This window comes from Cavia porcellus, unplaced genomic scaffold (genome assembly GCF_034190915.1).
Source record: "Cavia porcellus strain 051 isolate PalLab524CR breed Dunkin Hartley unplaced genomic scaffold, mCavPor4.1 scaffold_3, whole genome shotgun sequence".
NCBI classification, from domain to species: Eukaryota; Metazoa; Chordata; class Mammalia; order Rodentia; family Caviidae; genus Cavia; species Cavia porcellus.
Genome location: NW_026947486.1, coordinates 86518391 through 86539175, shown reverse-complemented (window position 1 = coordinate 86539175; position 20785 = coordinate 86518391). Strand labels below are relative to the sequence as shown.

General features: G+C 33.8%; 1 protein-coding gene across 8 annotated transcripts in view; it reads left to right on the top strand.

Moving 5' to 3' along the window:
* The window catches only part of Tenm1 (teneurin transmembrane protein 1), a 757085-nt gene that overhangs the window by 400956 nt on the left and 335344 nt on the right, over positions 1-20785 (top strand). For all 8 annotated transcript variants that reach the window (XM_063246384.1, XM_063246382.1, XM_013147982.3 and 5 more), the window contains one exon: positions 19442-19682. In XM_063246384.1, the coding sequence (XP_063102454.1) occupies positions 19442-19682 (241 nt within the window). The remainder of the gene's footprint in view (positions 1-19441; positions 19683-20785) is intronic.

Sequence of the window (20785 nt, the reverse complement as noted above, 5' to 3'; positions counted from 1 at the left end):
GGAGACTAGGCAGCATGGAAAGGGGCACTGAGCCTAAATCAGAATTTTTTACCTCTCAGAAATTAACTTTAAAAAAGCCATTGACATTTGCTTGTCATACAGTCAGTTTGCATGTACATATTTTTTAAACATCTGGTGTTGTTTTAATTTAAGAAACATTTCAAACAAAACATTCCCCAAAAGTGTCTTCCACTGACCTCTGCTTCAATTTATTTGGTAAAAACTGGAACACATTTGTCACTCAATCAACAAGCTTGTCTAGTGAAGTATGGAACTAGACAGTGTTTTCGTGGATAAAATAAGAAACTCCCTAAATTAGAAGTTGTTATTTATTTGAAGGGAAGCACATACATAAAATTATTAGATGTAGGTAATTCTCCACAACTGTCACTAATTGCTTTGGTGAATAATTCTTAAGCGTTGTACACAGGTAACACTACTCAGTCTCCTTCATTATCTACCTTGCTCATTTACCTTTCTTTAAGATCCCCTTCTTCTCACTCCACCAGGACACCTAATCAGTTTTCAAAAGGAAATACATAGTTCTGTCCCCTGTGCTACACTAGGTATCAAGCCCAGAGCCATTACACGAAGTCACATCCTCAGCCCTTTTATATGATTTTTTTTTTTTTTGAGTTTCAAACAGAGTGTCACCAGTTCGCTAAATTTCCCACGCTAACCTTAAACACTGATCCTCCTGCATCAGCCTCCCAGGATCTGAGATTACACACAATTGATTGTTATAACTGACCTAGTTCCAGATTTAAAAGATATCTAGGAATTATTGTTCCCATCTTACACTCTTTTGTCTTGGAGAGCTTCAGTGTCATAATAGAAGGCAAGAAACCAATGCATCACTGATAAAATATAATTGACCTTCATAAAGTAATATAAGTAAGTTTTTTTAAAAAAAAGTTCTTTTTACTAACATTGCATCAAAGCTAACCAAACTCTGCAAATAAGAATTTTTAAGTTAAAAAATAAACATATACTGGAAAGTCTCCCCTCGCTTACTATTATCCAAGAAATAGAGTTTAACTAATCTTAAGTAACATGCTTACAATAAAAATCCCATGATTTCTCGTATATGAGAAACCCAACATATAAATGAAGAGCTTAATAAAAGATAAATAATAGGAAGTGAGGATATAGATTTTTTTGCAAGAAGGAAGGGGGAGGAGAAGGGGATCAAAAGAATTAAGATACATTATGTGCACGTATCAACTCCCCATAAGAAATGTGATCATCATGTACTACAAACATGCACTTATTACTTCAAGTAAAATTAAGATAAATAAAATGTCTTCTTACTCTTTCTGAATGACCTCAAGAAATAGAAAGCCACATCTAAGAGTATTTCAACTTAATCCCAAATCCAAATGTATCTTTGTGCCTATTACCTGTATTAATCAACAGCTGGCTTAAAGACTGATCACACTGAAAAACATACGATAGAAGTTGTAAAATTAGAAGCCTTTCCTCATATGAACCTGGCATATTTGTAAAACTATTGCATATTGATTATTGTTATAGTTAGTAGTAGCAACTCTACCGAGAAGAGCAGGTGAGTTGTAAGGGAGACAAAAAAACTTCCAATGACTCATTTTTGCAAACATATATAAATATAAAACATAATTATTTTCTGTCTAATTTCTTTGCAAGGCCTTAGTTTATTTCTAAGGTAACAAAGCAAGGTACTTCCAGTTCTGCATAATGCATTGTAATAAATTCATGTTCAATAATAATTTGCAACAATAAGTCAAAATTTCTAAAATGGAGTTAGCCCCTAAAAAATGTCCCTGCAACTAGAGTCCTTAAATGTACTCTAATTGCAAGTATGACCTCCATCATGTTGCAGGTCCATGCCACTGTGAACTTTTGAGAGAAAAATAGTTCGCTTTAACTATTATGGCTTAAATATATGAAAAAGATAGCACTTAACAGGCATTGTCCAATTGTATTTTTTAAAGAATTAAATAAACAGTTCGGAGTAAGAAAGGTTATAAATCAGCATTTACACATGTTAGTTTTTGTTCCCTGTCTTTTTTCCTTTGTTTATAACTACTGGTTTACTATTCTCATGAATCATTAATTATCATGGATGATATACTATGTTCTCTTTCATTTGAACTGTGTGTATCAGTCAAGGTTTCTGTGAAAACTTGTAGACTAATCTGTTTTGAGTTTTTCTTGACTTTGCCATTCTTTACTATTCTGTGATCCTTCAGTCACTTGTGTTGATCCTTACTGTTGTCCTATATCAGTTGTATGACATTATCTTTTATAAACATCTGTTTCTCACAATGATTTTTTTTTAGTAGATATTCCTGTAAGGGAAAGAGGAGAAAGGGCTGAAGCGCAACTTGATTTCCTTAATTTGGAATGAAGTTAGTTAGAAAACAGAGCATGGAAGTGTCTTTTCCTCTTCTGCTGCCTGCCCACAGTATATTTTCTGAAAGACAGATGATGCTGACTATTTGGTATTAAGATGGAAAGTGATCACATCTTGGCTTAAAAACAAGCTCATTCCATTTGCCACCTCTGCCTGACATTGTGAACTTGGACAAATAATATAAATTTTCCATGCCTCATTTTCTTCATCTTACATTTAAATGTATTTATTTATTGCATCAGCAACTTTATTATCACAATAACTTACCACATCTTATAATGAGAATGATGATGGGAATGATAAATAAATGGGATGATATTTTCACCTCTCTGTCAGAAAACTAAAAGTAATTAAATACAGTAGAAAACCATTTACTCAGAATGTCTGAAACCCGATGTGTTCCAAATTAATTATAATATAATTTAGATATTCTAATTCCACATGAGCATAACAATTATTAAAGACATGCTAACTCATAAGTCATGCTTGTATATAGGGTGCCATGCAGACTATTGTAAGAAATAAATTTCAAAATTATCTGTGCCTTAGAAAGTATAATACATGATATGGAATTAAGATATGGTAGAAAACAAACCAAGTTTTGAAAGCATATGAATCAGAAAAGGTACTTCATGTTACTGCATTAATCAGGTTAGTTGGTGTTACATTCTGAATTGTCTTCCCAAAAAGTCATATGATTGAAGAATGGCAGGGAAAATCTCATGGTCTAACCACCAATCTGGTAATGTTTGGAGATGAGCGTTTGGGAGACAATGAGGTTTAGATAAAGCCATAAGAGTATTGCCTTAATGAGGAGAATAAGCTCCCTTAGGACACAGAAAAAAGGTACCATATGCAAGCTAGGAATAGAGCCCTCACTAGAAACAAACCATGTGGGCACTTTGAATTTAGACTTTCAGGCTTCCAAAAGTAAATATGTCTTTCTTAAGCCCCCAAGGCAATGAAATTTTGTTATGTCAGCATGAAACAAGGAGTAATTTATTAACATCATTTTATTTATTTAAGCATATACCTTCATATCTCCAGTTGTTAGTGTCTAGGAAGCACATCTTTCACTTTTATTATCATTTGAAGTAGCTCAATTTTCTAAATACAAACACTTGGTTTTTTCGTACCATTATATGAACTTAAGAATAGACAGTATAATGCTTATATATTCACTGCATTAAAATTGTATTAGCCACTACAGCTAATAAATGATTAAGAATGCCACAACTCTTGTGTTAACCAGCAATATCCCTGTATATAACCATAGAATCATCTATTATAATCTGCCTACCTCCTCCATAATGCTTACATTTAACCATTGTAATGCCATTTCATCACCATATGATTGCTGTAATACAAATGATTTAATTAATGAAGGGATGGCATAGATTTTTAATCGTGATACTAAACATATACCATAAAATGTACCATATTAACCTATTTTATATGTAGAATTATGTCTAGTATGTGTTCATTATTGTGCAACAGATCTCTACAACTTTTTCATATCATAAAATTGACAATACATACCCATTGGCAAATTATTCCTCTCCACTACCCTCAGCCCTGTAGCCATTATTTGTTTTATTTTTGAGTAGTTTAGATTTTTCTTAAAAGCGGCATTAGGTAATATTTGACCTTCTGTGTGTGGCTTATTTTGCTTGGCATAATGTCTTCCTTGTTTCATCTGCAACATTACAAACGGAAAGTTTGCTTTCTTTTTTCTATCTATCTTTTGATGAATATTTGATTGCTTCCACCTTCTGCCTCTTGACTATTGTGACTAACATTGAAGCAAATACTGGTGTGCAAGTGCCTCTTTGAGATTCTTTTTCCAATGAATTTGAAAATGATCCCTGCAATAAAATTGCTGCATTACATGGTAATTGTATTTTAATTTTTAAAAGAATCTTAATATTGTTTAACATATCATCCATACCATTTTACTTTCTTATCAACAGTGCATGAACATCCTTAAATATTCACAATTTCAATAGTACTTGTTATGTTCTGTATTTTATATAATGATCATCCTAATGGATGTGAAATGATTGATTTTTGGGACTTCAGTTTTCCCATCTCTGATGATTAGTGATGCTGAACATTTTTCCATATACGTGTTGGCCAATTATATGTTTTCATGGGGAAAAGTGTCTATTTAGGTCTATTTTCTTATTTCTTAGTCAGGTCTATTTTTGTTACAGAGTTGTATGAATTTCTTATGTATTCTGGGTATTAACTTCTTATTGGATATACAGTTTACAAATATTTTTCACTTGATCTTAGCAAAGAAGCCAAGAAGCGATCATTTACTATTTTATCCCATTTCATAGATATTTTTATTCTGTTTATCATTGTTCTTGCTACACAAAATGAACAGTTTCAAGTCATTTTTGAGAATAAAATACGTTGCTCAAATATTTTTACTTTCCAGGCTTTTATATCAATAGTCTTTTTGTTGGAATGTTTAGCAGTTGAGGGTATGCCTGCTTGTTTTAAATTTTCAATTCTTTCAAATGGAGGTACTACACAAATTGATTGCATTAGCATGTTGTGTCATGAAGAATACAATAAGTATGTATAACAGGTAATTAAAGTAATTAAAACAGGTAGAGGACCTCCCTATATAATTCATGCTGGCATTGAACTCTCAGCCATCCTCATGCCTCAGCCTCCTGACTACTCAGATTGCAGGTGTGTACCACTACACCTGTCAATCCGTAAAGTATAAAATACTATTCAAATTACAATTCTTAAAAAGTTAGCTTTAGCATCCATAGTATTTTTAGACTCTACATTTTATCATACTCTTGAAGCATTGTACTGGAGGTTTTTATAATATTGCTAATCATTAGAGCCATTTTACTGAGTGACATATGTACTGGTCTTATTTGTAGACTTGCTTTTTGAATTATCATAACCCTAAAGCACCCTCATAATAACCCATTGTTGTAATTCTAGCATGTATTTAAGGAAGAAAAATTTCCACATGTGATTTGGAATTAAATAAAATATATTTTATTTTAATTGCATTTATGGAAAACCAACCTCATTACTCTCTATGGAGTGATGTCCTGAATGGCAGTTATATAATGTAAGAATTCATTTTACATCCTTAATATTTCATTAGTAAACACGGTTAGGATTTAATGCACAAAATGAGCAATAATGTGAATAAATGGCACCAGGCTTTTTTTCAAGCAGAGCCATTAAGGACTCTTTTCTGTTATTTTCAGGGTCACCTTGGTATAGTCACACATCCAGTAAGTTAAAGAGTGTTACTATAGGTCACATAAATTATATAGGTAATACTGAAATAAGAATATTAAGCTAATGAAACCAAACATTTGATAACATGTGTATACCCATATTGTCTTGGGTTTGCAGTTAAAGAAACCCAACTCAAGGATTTAATTAGTTGGAAGTCATTTCACAGCTGATCAGATTCAGTATTTTTATACTCGTTGCTTCCAGTAAATACAGAAAGTATTTTACCAGTGATAATTTTTTTGTACTGGGGATGAAACTCACACTCTTGCACCTGCCAGGCCACTGAGTTAAATTCCCAGCCACGACAGGTATTTCCCAAGCTCAGTTGATTTAGCCTGCTCTGAAATTGAGGAGAAATGACTGAATAGAGGCAAAAGAAGTCAGTTTTGTACAGTTGTACCCAAGGCCTTGGGGTAGCTTGTTTGCTTCTATGAGTCTCACATTCTGCATCTAGATTTTTTTTTTAAAAACAGGGTCTTATAAGTAGCCCTAGCTAGCCTTGAACTCACAGCCTTCTTCTTATCTCCACTGCCCAAGTGCTGGGATTACAGGCATGTGCCACCATACCTGGTGTTTGCATCTGTCAAGAAGGTACAGAGTATGAATTTAAAATAATGTATTTTTCTTCAAGGAAGCAAAAAGCAATCATGTACTCAGAAGAACTAAAATTTTTCACATTCTTAGCAGTGACTTTTTTGCAAATGTCCAGGGTTTAAGACATTCTAGAACTAGGGATAGGAAGGTAAGATAGAATGAAGGACTAAAAATAATATAGGGAAAAAGCAGTAAATAAAGTCAAGGATACCTCCATAATGAATAATTCAATATATATTCATAGGACCAATAGAATTGATTAAAAATTTTTGAGTCATTTATTTCATTTGATTATAACATATCTAATTCAATTCTGCCTCTCTCTCAAAATGATTAGCCTCATGCTTTAATGACACATTCACCACCAAAGTCCCCATGACACCAGCACAGTGTGTATCACTTCTCTCGAAATAGGAAGAGGTCTAACATGTGAGTTCCCTTGCCTCTACCCATCTTGAGTGACTGATCCTGATTGGGGGAGATATTTTCTTTGCTTTTTACTTTGCAGGAACACAACTTAATGGGCAATAGAAAAGTATTAGGAGAAATAGAAACAACATGAACAACAGATGTAAATATATGACAGTCCTCATCCAGTTCTTTGAAAGAAAACTGGTTTCTTAATCCAAGTTGATAGTGCCTAACAATTACAACAATAATTTTATTGGTAATTAATATTAATTGTGCTTCTCACTTGTACTAGTCATTGTGCTTAGCACTCAGTACACAATCCAGGTGTGGCGTCCAAGTTCTTTCCATATACTATAAACTGATATCAATGTATAGCAGTTTAATAAATGTATTTGTGTTTATCGTGAACCACATTAGCCCCGCCACATTAGGTTGATACATGGTTACAAATTCAATCAGATGACACTAGCTTAGAATGTGTCTGTTTGTATTCATATTAATAAGATAAAATTTTTGTTTATTTTTAGTGTGATAGCTGTACGTATGGAAGCTATTTTTAAGTAATGGCTGTGGTTTATTAGGTGATATTTATTTTTGTATATACCATTTTTAAATGGCTGTGAACATTCTAACACTTTAACCAGCTAAACACAACTCTATTCCTCATGGGTTTGGATATACTTTGAGGACATTCTTTGAAAGGCAGTTTTGCTTGCAGGTTGGCCCAGTGAATAAAGCATCAGATAATATTTGTCAAAGTCTTTGAGGGATGGAGATAAAAGGTGCTTCCTAAATACAAAGCACTAATGTTATATTCATGGAAATGATTTTCCTCACATCCCTTGCTCTAATGTGTGGGTCCTGAGGTGTTATTGCAATGGGTAGTTCAGAAATGCATGTATGCCCCAAATCATTTAGCATAAAGAAAATGCAAGTGAGAACATTAAAAGTCCTTAAATAAAAATCATGAAACACAAAATGCTTTGTGAAATATAAGGAATTGAGAGCATAATAAGAAAGCTGATAAATAGGGAGTTTGGTGTGGCTTGGAGGAAAAGTAAAAGATAGGAGTCAATTGTTATTACGTTGACTCATGGCCTCAATAATAGCTTCTTATAACTGTTGGAAGAAAATGAGAAACCTGTGAAAATTCTAAAACGTTTTAACTATAAGGGTGAAGCTGTAAATAAGCAAGTATCTTGCAGTTGCATAGATTTTTTTTTCCTAACTTGCCAAATGGTAATGGAATTTTATGGATTTTGTTAGGCTCAATACTTTGTTGTTCACTTAATATTATTCAATGTTTACTTTGTGCTAGGCACTCTACTAGGCATTTATACACATCATCTCATCTAGTTTTCATAAAACTTTAAAAGGTGTTTATTACTGTCACTACTTTACAGATTAGGAAACAGGATCTTTAAAGGGATTGATTGCTCATTATCAAACAGATAGTAAATGACCCATCTGTGATTTAAACCCATATTGATCTGATTCTAATGCCTATAACTTAAGTCATTTACAAATATCACAATTTACTTGCTAATTTAAGCAAGTTATGTACAGATGATATCACTAAATAAGTAACTCAATAACATAGAAAAATCCTCTATTCTTGATTCATTTTATTAAATGCACATGAAACACAGAATTGCCTGTTTCTTGTACTTTTGAACACAAGGTAACTGACCAGGCTGAGTCTTTATTTTTCATGTGGCTTCGCTATCATTTGTTTTGAAGTAGTAACAACACTAATAAACTATAATTACTGCTTTAAAGAAAACTATGCAGTACTTCAATAGTGAATGGATAAGATTTGATCATCTATCCTATATGTTTCTATACCTTGACCTGCAAGTTACATTTCATGATTACTACTAGAAGGCACTGCTGTAAACTATGTCCGATCTACCCACAGAAACTCCTAAGTAGGCATAAGTTGGAAATACCTCAGACATGTATACTGAGTACTGACAAGAGAAAATTGGGCTAGTGCTGCCAAAGAATTTGAATATCAATGAGCCAGACATTAATCTTAGGAAACACAACGTCATAAGTAACACAATTATGTTTTACAGAGAAGTTTCCAGATACTGATGAGGATGAGAGTATTAAAAACAACAATCTTATAACAATATATTCTTTGACATCCTGCTGTGAAGGCTAGAAGGATCTCTATATGAGGGCTTCTCTTCATATATACTAGGGAGACAAAATGGAGCCGTATAGACATGTCTGCATCCTAATTTTATTTGTATACATCGCCATTTGGAGAATACAGCAATGTAAAAGCAAAGTTGCATTAAATCCAGGCTATCATCACACCATTCATAAACCCAAACTGCATTTTTTGGTCTGGGCTGTTGCAGACCTCCACTACTAATACCTAGAAAGGAGTTGATGTGTGCCCAATTGCTAATTTCAGGCACTGCATACAAAATATCTCCTTGAGAAACTGCTTCACATAACAATGTGTGGTCAATCCTTTGTCCCTTTCAGCATCTCACCTGTCATACACAAAATGTTTCCCAGAGCTTTTGAAAAGCACATTAAAATTAGCTTGAGAAAAAAATAAGGTTTTTCAGACACTTGCTTAAAGGAAACATTTGCCAATCAATATTTATGATATATTTTCTTAATTTATAGCACTACCATCTATATTTATTAACACATTCTCATATACTTATAGCTTCTTCAACACATGTTCTTACGTTTTTCTTCCATTTATGCAGGTTGACATTCTTCTCCCTTGAGCCAATTTGTCTATTTTCCCAAGGTGTGTATACATTATGTTAATCTCGTGGAGACTGAAATCACCACTGTTTAGTCCATATAACACTGTATTAGTAAATTTCACTGATTTGCTTATTTTGATGAACATTTTTCACTTTATTGACTACCAGACTCATCTATAATATTGTATCAGTGTATTTCCTAATTGAGCTACTTTTTCATGACTTCATTAGCCATTTTCCAGTTAATGAATTCTCAAGTGCAATCTATATAATAGTTTAAGGCTACATGTAAAAAGACATCATTACAAAAGCATTTATCAGGTAACATTTTTGTGTTCTAGGTGACGTTTATCCAGAAAATTATATTTTGTTTGGGAAAAATAAAGAGCTGGTTAAATTGGAGGAAGTCTAGGGAGATAAGCGGTACTGCAATTGAAGAAATGAATTAGATTTCAAAAAAATGAGTTAATTATGCACAGTTTATCATAAGCACAGTTTACAAGGTAGGGTTAGTAATAGGTCTTCCTGTTGGCATCTGTCCAAAAAAATAACTCTTACTTAATATCTCACAAAAATGACAAGTTGAAAAAAAATTGTAATAATTAGAAAATCAATGGACATTTTAAGAAAGAACATTTTCAGACATAGGCTTAGCTCACAGAATAACAAAATAGTTGGTAGGAAAGTGAATAAGACAGTGAAGTAAGTTATTGACACAAGAAAACACTACGCCATCAGAGTTGCTACAATTTTTATAAAATAACTCAATTGCATGCAATTTAAAATGTTAAATTCTGAGCCAGGGATATATGACAGCAGCATTGCACCTGCCTGGCAAATGTGAGGTTCTGAGTTCAATTCGTGGTACCAATAAATAAATAAGTAAATAAATAAATAAGTAAAATACTGAATTCACTCAAGTTAAAATTGAAAATAAAATGATAAGTACATTGAGTCAAATTATGGGCCTAATATAAAACATATAAAGATGCTTCAGACCCGTATCCTAATAGAAGTACGTGCACAACCTGAATGACATTCAGGAAATAAATCTTTCTCCTTCCTATAAAACTGTGACTTTTCTGCTCATGCTTCTTAATCAACTCCCTCACAAAGCCAAAACATGTCAGGTAGGCAACTCAATTTAAAAATAGCAAGAGGAACAATGGTAACCACTTTTGATCACCTGGTATTCTATTTTTGCATCACGTGCCGTGCCCACCCTTCTGTTCTAACTGACTCTGTTTTGCTTAGTCACATTTGTTTTTATTCTCTTCAAAAAAGTAATAAGAAGCGTGAGAGCAATAAAACCCTAAAAGTCTAATTGTTACTGTAAAAAAGAGAGGAAAGTAAGGTGGACTAAGGGATATAACCGCAGATACGTTCGAGAGTGTAGGATGGAAAACCATATAACTGAGCTTTTGTTGGATCATTGAACACAACTGTCTCCAATTTAACTGTTTGAATGTTCACTTTATATGCTTTAATTTAGTGATATGGACAACTGTTTCTGGGAAGATAATGTGTAGCCTGTTAACTGGTGATTTCGTACTGTATATATTTTTCTAGAAATACTGTATTATTTGTACCCTTTTACTGCATTTTTTAAATGTCCTTTTTTTCTTCTCTCTTTAAATAAAAAAAAAGAAAGATTGGCTGCTGTTTTACAAGCAGCCATCAAAATGACAATTCTCTAATTTGAATAGAAAGAAACAACACATTTGAATAACAGGTACCTGTGTAAAACACTTCTGTGAGAATACCAGGACTTTCTTCAATCCACTACAACTTTATTTCTCAAGAGGCAAGGGATTAGCAAACATTGTGTCTATCATATACATAAAATCATTTTACAGACATATGGATACAGAAATCAACTCTAAAAGTGCTTTATAAGATGACAGTTGGCCCCAATCCCTATTATTGGTTGTAAGCTCATCCCTTTCTTTCACCTCCCAAGAAAGTACATTCAAATGTAACTTAGTGAGAGTGCTCTTCAGAGTGATTACCTTGAATCTGCTCTTATCTATACTTTTTAGAATAAAACTTGTGCTAATTTTAGTCCTCAGTTGTGGTAACAAGAGAATGCAAAATATTTTTATGTTTTGAACCTGTAGCTGAGAACTGCTGAGCTAGAACAAGCAGGCTAAAATATGGATGGAATCTGAGAACTCTTTTGCTTTTGTGAATACTGCTGTCCCAGATGGGGGCCTGCTTATACAATCAACCCGCTAAATGCAAAGCTGGGACTCCTTTCCAGGTGTCCATGGGTTCCTCTTCTCCTTAAAGTTGTGTGGCTGGGGACAGGGGGAGGACTACAGAGCACAGGTCACATTTCTCATCAGTCAGACAATGATGATTATGAGACTGTATTAATGCTAATCAGAATTTTTCTTCAGTTTTTATTTGAAAAATTTGTGCAGGATATGAAACCTTCCCCAGTCTATCTTAGTCTTCGGGATTTGATTTTATCCCTTAAAAAGGTTTATCTTCTGCTTTTTTTTGGTTTGTTCTTGGGTACCCCCATACCAGCATGCCACCATGATTTGCTATTTGGTAGTTTCAAAATATTTTCTTAGAACTTGAGTCAGTCGTATTTTCTTAATTTGTGCTTAAAAAATTCAGAGTTCCACTTTCATGAATAACAATAGAATGATTTTCATTCATTGCTTTTTTAATAAATGCAGGGTAACAATGTATTACATTGTTGTAAAATGAACCCTTGTAATGAAAACTTTGTAAAATTCCAGAATATCTGTTAGTATTTAATTTATTAAATTTTGCACTGTCAATTAATTCATAATCCTTCATTACCTACCCACAAATAAATAATGAATTTGAATATTGAGAATAATTGAAATACCTACATAAAACTTCAATTTGAGTATAAACTAAATATAAAACTTTTAAGGGTCATTACTTTTTTATATTTTCTTTTGGATATACTTGACTGGCTAATAATGGAAACCATAGCATCATTGTCAGCATATGATAAAACAGGGCAATTATCTATTTCATGTTTCATGGTACATAATGGATAATAGAGTTTCCTTTAAGACCATAGTGAAAAAGGCTTTGGCCAACTACTAAATTTAATTTCGAATCAGTGTCACATACTGATATTTAAAAATCAATATTTAAAACTCCAAATTGTACCCTAGAGTCCTTTATCATCTTCTTAGCAAAATTCTGATTTTTTAAGATAACAAATGTATTGCCTCAATTTTTCTTTTTTTAACTCTACAGATTTTCTTGAAAAATATAAGTAAAGCTATATCAATCCCATATCATATTTTCACAACTAACAAATTTAAGAAATTTGAAAACTTCAGTAATTTAAACAAAATAGCATTTACCACAGCTCTGTTTTTCTTGGTTGTAAAGTCCTTAGTTGTTTGTCTTAATCTATATCAGGGAGTTGATTGAGTTAACAAACCAACTACTTATTGGCAGAGGAATATTGACTCATTCACCTAAGATTGGTTAATTATACTATGTAGATCCAATTCAATAGTTGTATTTCCCCTATAACAGAGGCAGGGAGAAACGGATTGAATGAAGACTGCTTTGTGGATCTTTAATTCATTGTTATGCTAGTATATAGCACAGTAGACGATAGGAAAATTGATGTAGTTTAGACTTTCTGGAGGTAGACTACTGGATCTTTGAATTATCAGTTTTTGAAAAGACTGAAATACAAATGAGTTTTAGCATATGTAGGTGCTTCAGTATTGAACTTTACTCTTAGTGACTGTAACAAATATCAAGCAAACTTACAGAAATTAACAAAGCATTATCACATTGTTTCTCTGGTGTGAAAAGCTGAAAGTGTAAATAAGGGTGGAAATGTGTAATAGACACTAGGAAATGGGAAGACAGTGTTCAAATGAGAAGGGGAACAAGGGAGGGGGAGGGAAATACGAGGAAGGGAAATGAAAAAAGAAGAGAAAAATATAAATAAGGGGATAGAGGGTTGCATGGAGGAAAGATGGGGGAGAACAATCAAGATGTGTCATGCACAGATACGGATGTCTTATGATTAATATGATCATTATGCATATCTAAAATGTACCAATAAAACTAACAACAAAAAGAAATTCACAGAACGTGCTTTCTTCCCTGTTGTATGAGTGAGAGGACTAATCAAAGTCCTCACAGGGAAGTACTTTGCAGTTTTAAAGATAGTGTATGTGCTAGGGCTGAGAGAGCCAGTCAGAGCGCCGGAGTCTAGAACCAGATTGAAGCCATGTGAAAGATAAAGCATCATAATTTCTTGCTCGCTTTTCCCCAGGGCTTCTATTACTCTTCTCTTTCAGTCGTCTAATTTTGAATTTTCTTGTATGTCTCTCTCTCCTTGTGCTTTTCTGTTCTCTGTCTTATTGATACACATGCTCATACATACATATATATATATATATATATTTATTAAATATTAGCTCTTTAATAGACTTGTTTCTGTTTTCAACCAATGATTTATTTAAATGATGGATATTTTACTAATGACTGTTGGTACATTAATATTGTAACAATATTATTTCATCCAGAAAAGTGATAAACTACATTTGTTTATTCTTTTTTTCTGGAAACTGATTTATCTTCCTATTGTTTGTGCCCCCAATCATAATTATAAGGTTGAGAATACAAGTGTTCGTAGCCAAATGTATTTAAGATTAATTTCATGATCACTGAGCACTATGAAGTTAATGGACATTAGCTATCACATGCAAATTCATAAATCATTTCAAAAGTTATGAATTCTCTTTGTCACTAGTAGTTTAAAGTGAAATATATGTTAAGAATTAGTAGTAATAGTTAATAATAAATCTCTCATTCTATTAAGCCTGTTTCCATATATCTGTTCTCCTGCCAAAAAGTGCATCTCAGAAAATAATCCAAGGAGCTATAGACTTATTATTGGTCTTTAGAGATTTCACATAGATAGGAATGGCAATAACCCTTGGTGTCTTGATGTTCTTTGCACATGTGAATTGCTGTGATCTTCATAAACATTAATTAATACTGCCTCATAAGAGTTTGAGAAGGTGATTAAATACCAAGAGGTTCAAAATCCTTTATCCTAAGCACTATGTGCTTACAGTTTCAGAATTTAGGATTTTCAAAATTTACAAAGGCAATGTTATTTGTATACTGCACATTGCATGATACTGAGAAAAGGGTATGGGCCCGTACCCCTTAATAAAATGCAGTAGACCTTTCACAGTTAAATGTATAAAAATTCAAAAGATGAGATAAAGACCACAAATACTTGCATGTTGCTTCAGATCAGGGTTTAGCACTCAAGCGTTAGAAAAATAAAAACAACAACAATAGATTTTAGGACTCTTTTCATTACAGAATGACCGGTAAATAAAATTGGAGCTACACTTTCCCTTTGCCATTGAGGTAATGAAAGCACAATCAAGGCAGGAAAGGCAGACATGGTTTCTGATCTTTTTCTAGAGGTATAGAAATGTGTCTCTTTGACAGCATACATTTCATAGTAACTAAGAGAGTTCACATTTAAGAGAGTGATATCATAGGGTCCTTAAAGGAAAAAATGATCTATTTTAGTACACGGATCTTGGTAAAACTGCTCATGTATTTACTTTGGACAAGATTTTTAAGAAAAATTTTCAAGAAATTACCTATTTGTCATTACTGTAATACTGGTAATACTGTATTTACTTTTATCACCTACAGAAAAATATTTTATATGTTCAGTCAGTTTTTCTGTAAATGCTTATTTAAAAACATCATTTTCCCTTGTTATTAGTATGTTTGTGAATACTTTGAATTCAAGGCCAATTTTGTGTTTTTTCCATCTGTTAAAATCACTAGATAAGCACAAAAAAGTGAATACAGCAGAAAAAGCTGCATGAAAATACACAAAATGAAACACACTTCCACTTGAGATATCAACCAGCTATCTAAGATTACCAAGTGTGTTAGGAGTCTTGCCCACTTACATCTGGTGTCATATTTGGCTAAAATTGTGACTATTGCCATTCTTATTAGGTATTTTTAAATGTTCATTTACTTTTATTAATAATGAATATTTTCACATTATTATAGCATCGAATTTTGTATTTCTTCCACAAATTGCTCGTTCATGTCCCTTCTGTCATTTTTGTGATTTTTTTTTCAGTGCCGTGCCCTACCAGCATTATTCTCAGCAAGACTTTCCCCATGTGTGATTTTTGCACAGTGCAGTCAATTTTTGAAATGCGTGCATCACCTTGTAACAGAATTTCCTGCATGTGCTAATGAAATGTAAGGGGCAAAACACTCTGCTAGACACCCTGATAGGTTTCCACATGGTGTTTCTGAGCAGAGATACACTAATTTTTGGTGAAAACTTTCTGTAACACATCTAAATTAAGGTTTATGTGCAAAACGAGAGAAAAGCACAAAGCTATGCATGACTATATACCCACTTACATTTTGAAGACAAAGACAGCATTGTTTCTGAGGGCTTATACGCCTATTACTAGCTCCGCCACACCTAAAATGTCTTAGATCTATAAATTAGAGGAATTTTCCCCTTTAGAGATTATCTTTCCAAGTTATTTTGGGACCTCAAATCAGACACTTGCTCCTATCCAAATATATTATGTTTATTAGACCTTTCCATTTAAAAACTTAATTTACTTTCAGAAAGTTTTATAAGTATGCATGGATATCTAAATTTCCATAATTAACCCCTTCTCACTTCTCCCTTGTTTCTCTGTCTTGGGAACAGAAGTATAAGATTTCCAGACACATTTGGAAGTCAGTGCATATGAGTTTTAACCCCCTGGGATTGGCATTCTAGAACTCCTGACACTGAACAATAATATATTTTTCATTAGTGTTTAATGTTGGGAAATCCCATTTCACGGAACCCAAGGATTAAATTACTTCATTTGGGTAGGAACAAGTGCAGTCCCAATGTTTTTCCTGAGGTGATAAAAAGAATGAATTTAAAATCATTTGCATTTCATAAAGGCTTAAGGTCAGGATGTATTCCGCTCAGTGCAACAATCCAATATTGTGAAAATGTTTAAAGACAATATTAACTAGTAGAAAAATCTCAGTGTATGGAACGTTGGAATAAAAGTACATAGCAAAATAGATAAAAAGAAAAGTATACATATATATGTGTATGTTCACATATGTGTGTATACATATATATCATTGAAATGACTATCATAGCTCTTCTGCCTGCATCAGAAGTATAATAATATGATTGTACTTTTCAATGAAATATTTTTTCTTACTTTTCCTAATAAGAGAACTGCAAAGATTTAAAAGAAATCTAGAAAGTAATTATGTTCAGAAGAACATGAGTAATTGTCTTTCTTTTGAACGACTGTGCTGTCATGAACTCTTACCAATGAGGATATTAGATGTCACAAGGTTGTCTGGAGGTATTCTGAATATGAGCTCTAAAGCAGATACCTCTTCTCCCTCTGACCTCGTTTTCCCTCACTTTGTTTCTCTTTCCTTAGTTCATTAAGTCTTTTCCTACTCATACGTGACCTTGGATGACAAATCTGTGGTGTGTCATTATTGTTCTTTCCACATCTTGAATCAGCATTATTAAATGCATTTTTAAGATATCACTGTTCTTCCTCACTATTCTGAGTGACTCCATTGAGTCCACTAAGGGAGAAACCTATTTCTGTGTGATACCATGGCTGCATCAGAATTGTAGCCAAAGCAAACATTAAAATGACTTCTTTAGACCCCATGAATGAGTCAAATCCCATTCTATCAGTAAACAATTTTAGGAATCCTTCTCTGTATCATAAACTGCAGAGATGTGTGACATACAAGAGAATTAGATGATCTTCCTCTAAGAAGCCTCTACACTATTATGGGAAATAAGATAAAACACATAAAATGCCAAGGGAATGCCCTATCACAAAGTCAAAGAGCAAATTTATGATAATAATACGAAGTGTTAAAAGTCAGAAAAGAAAATCATATTAATTGTTTAAAATAGCATAAATAGAGAGCTATGTTAGGAATCCTCAGATATAGGCAAGCAGATTTGTACAAGTTGAATTATTTGAATAAGTTGCTTAATATCTGTGAGCCTTAGATTCTCCCAGCTGAACTAGGTAGTCCTTATGGTTCTTTCCAAATTTAAATTTTATACTTCTGGCTCTACTCAGTAAGCAAGTGGCTACTGACATACTGAGTTCAAGCACATTTCACAGGAACTAAATTAAATCATTAGGAAAATAATTATTGTCTCCATTTTGATAGTGAGTTGTGAAAACATCTATGTGACAGATGTAGGACTTAAACCCCAGGTTTGCCAGACCCATGCACTTTCCACTATACACAGCATTTTATCACCACTGATTTGTCATGTGTCCCTGAACAAGTTTTTCATTTGCAAAATGAAAGCATCTCAAAGGTTCTTTGTGTACTAGGATTCTTTGCTTTTTGTAAGTCCCAAGAATGGAAAGCATGCTCCAGTCATGGTTATGAATATGAGCACCAAAGTTTAAAAAAATTAATGAGATGTTAAGCACAAGCAATGACTTTTTAGTGGATAACGGGATTTGGGCTGAGCTTAGAATAATGGGAGTAATTTAGAAAATTCATGAAGCATTTTAAATATACAAGGATAGTTGGCCATCTAAAGAATCCTTTATATAAAATGAATGGTCACCATCTCCTTCCCTATCTATCTTTTGTACAGTTCAGATTTCCATATAATAAATTTATTTAAAGGGAATACCACCTGTACTAGAAATCCAGCCAAGAATATGTCATGCTTTTGGGACAGTAATATCATATTTAAATATGGAAAACATGCCAAAATCTTTAAAATTCTTATCTAAAGTAGAAGGATTGAAAGGAGTGATTTTGTCTGTGATCAGTCACTGCAAAGTGGGCCTCAGCACAGACCAGCTGAGCCCTTTACTGAGCATCACAAGCCTCTGGCATTTTTCTGTTTTTCAACTCCCAGACACTGAGGAGGTGAGGCAGAACTATGCTATCTACTAAGTTTATCCAGAACGTGCTACTATTATAAGCAATCGCTTGACATCCATTATGTTTTTCTGTGGAAGAGAGGTAGCTATCAGCTGCCATAGCAATTTCTTTTCAAAAGGGTTTAATTGGGGTATTTCTCATGGGTCGAATTCTAACTCTCAGTTTTTACGTGAACCTGCCAGAAAACAGTGGAAAAAAAAATCAAACAATAGCAATAACTGAATTTTGAGGACCACTGTCCCAAGCTGCCCCTTCTGCAAACAAGCAGAAAAAAACAAAACAAAACAACAAAATAGAAAACCAGAGTCCCTGCTGTCTAATGTGATTCTAACATGGCAGAGCTCCTAGAAATAAATAGCAATGGGGAGAGAGGCTGCCGGCTGCTTTGCATGGCTGTGGAAATACGTGTACTAACTAGGACAAAGTCATTTTAGTCTACCTTTTACAAGCAGCACTCGGAGGTGGGGGAGAGGTGTTGGTAGAGAAATTAGTTTCACACACAGTTAAGTTACACACGTGTGAGCTCTTTTTCTGAAATATGAATTTGCTCCCATGTAGGCAAGCTAGCATTCTTCCCTGAGATAATCCAGAAGGAGGCCTTATATTTTTATTTGAAGTGCCGAATGATTTTCCTTGCAAGGAATTTGTGCTTTTCACTGGTGTTTTCTGAAGTGAGGTTTTGCAACTGATCAAAATCACCTTACTTCTGTTCTGTAATTTAGTGTCTTATTGATGATTTATTTCTTCAGTAGCACAAACTATGACAAATTGTGTGAGGGGGACTCATTTACTTTTTAGCTGCTATGGGCCTGAAAAATTTACATGTAAATGCATCTTTGAGTGTTTTACATTTCATAAGCATGCTGCACATGCTTTTGTAAGTTAAGTGACATTTTTACAGATAGACTAAACTTAAAAACCTTCTCCCTACCCTACAGATTATATTATCGGAAATACCTGGTAAATCTGTCATGCTGTGTTTTCCTGACTGCTGAGTGGGAGAATAAATCTCTATTTTATGTTTTTCTTCTCTCTTTTTTAGACATGCAGAGCAGCCCACACAACCAGTTCACCTTCAGACCCCTCCCTCCGCCACCACCGCCTCCACATGCCTGTACCTGTGCCAGGAAGCCACCTCCTACAGCAGACTCTCTTCAAAGGAGATCAATGACTACACGCAGCCAGCCCAGTCCAGCTGCTCCAGCTCCCCCAACCAGTACACAGGACTCAGTTCATCTGCATAACAGTTGGGTCTTGAATAGCAACATACCGTTGGAGACCAGGTACGTGAGCTACTACTGATCCCATAGAATTTAAGTATTGGCAGTAGATGAGGCTACTGATTGCAGAAACTCAATTCACCATAGTTATCTGCAGAGACACACAAATGCATGCCCAGATGCATGAGCAAAATTGCAGAAGCCTCCGCAGGCATCTAATTCTAGATCTAGGCCCATTCACCGACAGAGATCAAAACAGATGCACACACAAAGATGAAACCACAGATTCATAAATACCTCACTGTCAGACACTAACAAAAATATGAAATGAACCAATTATCTAAGTTATCACTGCAGCCTGAATGTGAAAGACAGTTGTCCCTTGCTGTGACAAATTTCAACATTACAGGAAAATTCAAACACTGTTGGAGGAACAGTGATAGATTCCATTTTATTTATCATTTGAGTATTTAAAATAATAATAGCCTTCAAACTTTTTTTAAGGATTTCCTCTATGAAGGGAAAGTATATATGTGTAACTTTAATAACTGGATTGTGCCTTGAGGTAGAAGCTTGGTCTTGAGAAAAAAAAATTGTCATTTTTTTTCCTTCAATTCACTTATTTAGATTTTATGATTCACTCCTCAAATGTCTGTCATGTGATTAAAGTCCTATTCCACTGTGGTATGTCCCTTGATTGTGATAGAATTTAGCACTAGTTTAGCTTAATTAAGAAATAGTTCACCATTTATAGTCACTCTGAAATCAAAATTAAAACATTTAGGACTGGTAATGTTTCTAGCTCAGTGGTAGTGTGCTTCCAAGCATGCACAAAACTCTGGACTTCCCCACCCCAGAACTGCAAAACTAAAATTAAAATTTACTACTAACAGACAAACACAAATTAATAAAACACAACCTTCTGTTACCTTTTAAATTCAGGGAGCTCCCTGTTTCTTTTGTATGCCTCCACATTTTCTAAACATATTTGTATGTCTAATATAACATGTGATAAACCATGCCAACTGTCAACCTCCATCTTAATATTTTCTAGGAAGCAAAAAAGAGTAGAAAGGATAAATAAATTCACATTAAGACACTTTTCCCTCAGTAGTATATTACATTAAATGACAGCCATGGCATCAGAATGTTACCACCATGGCCCA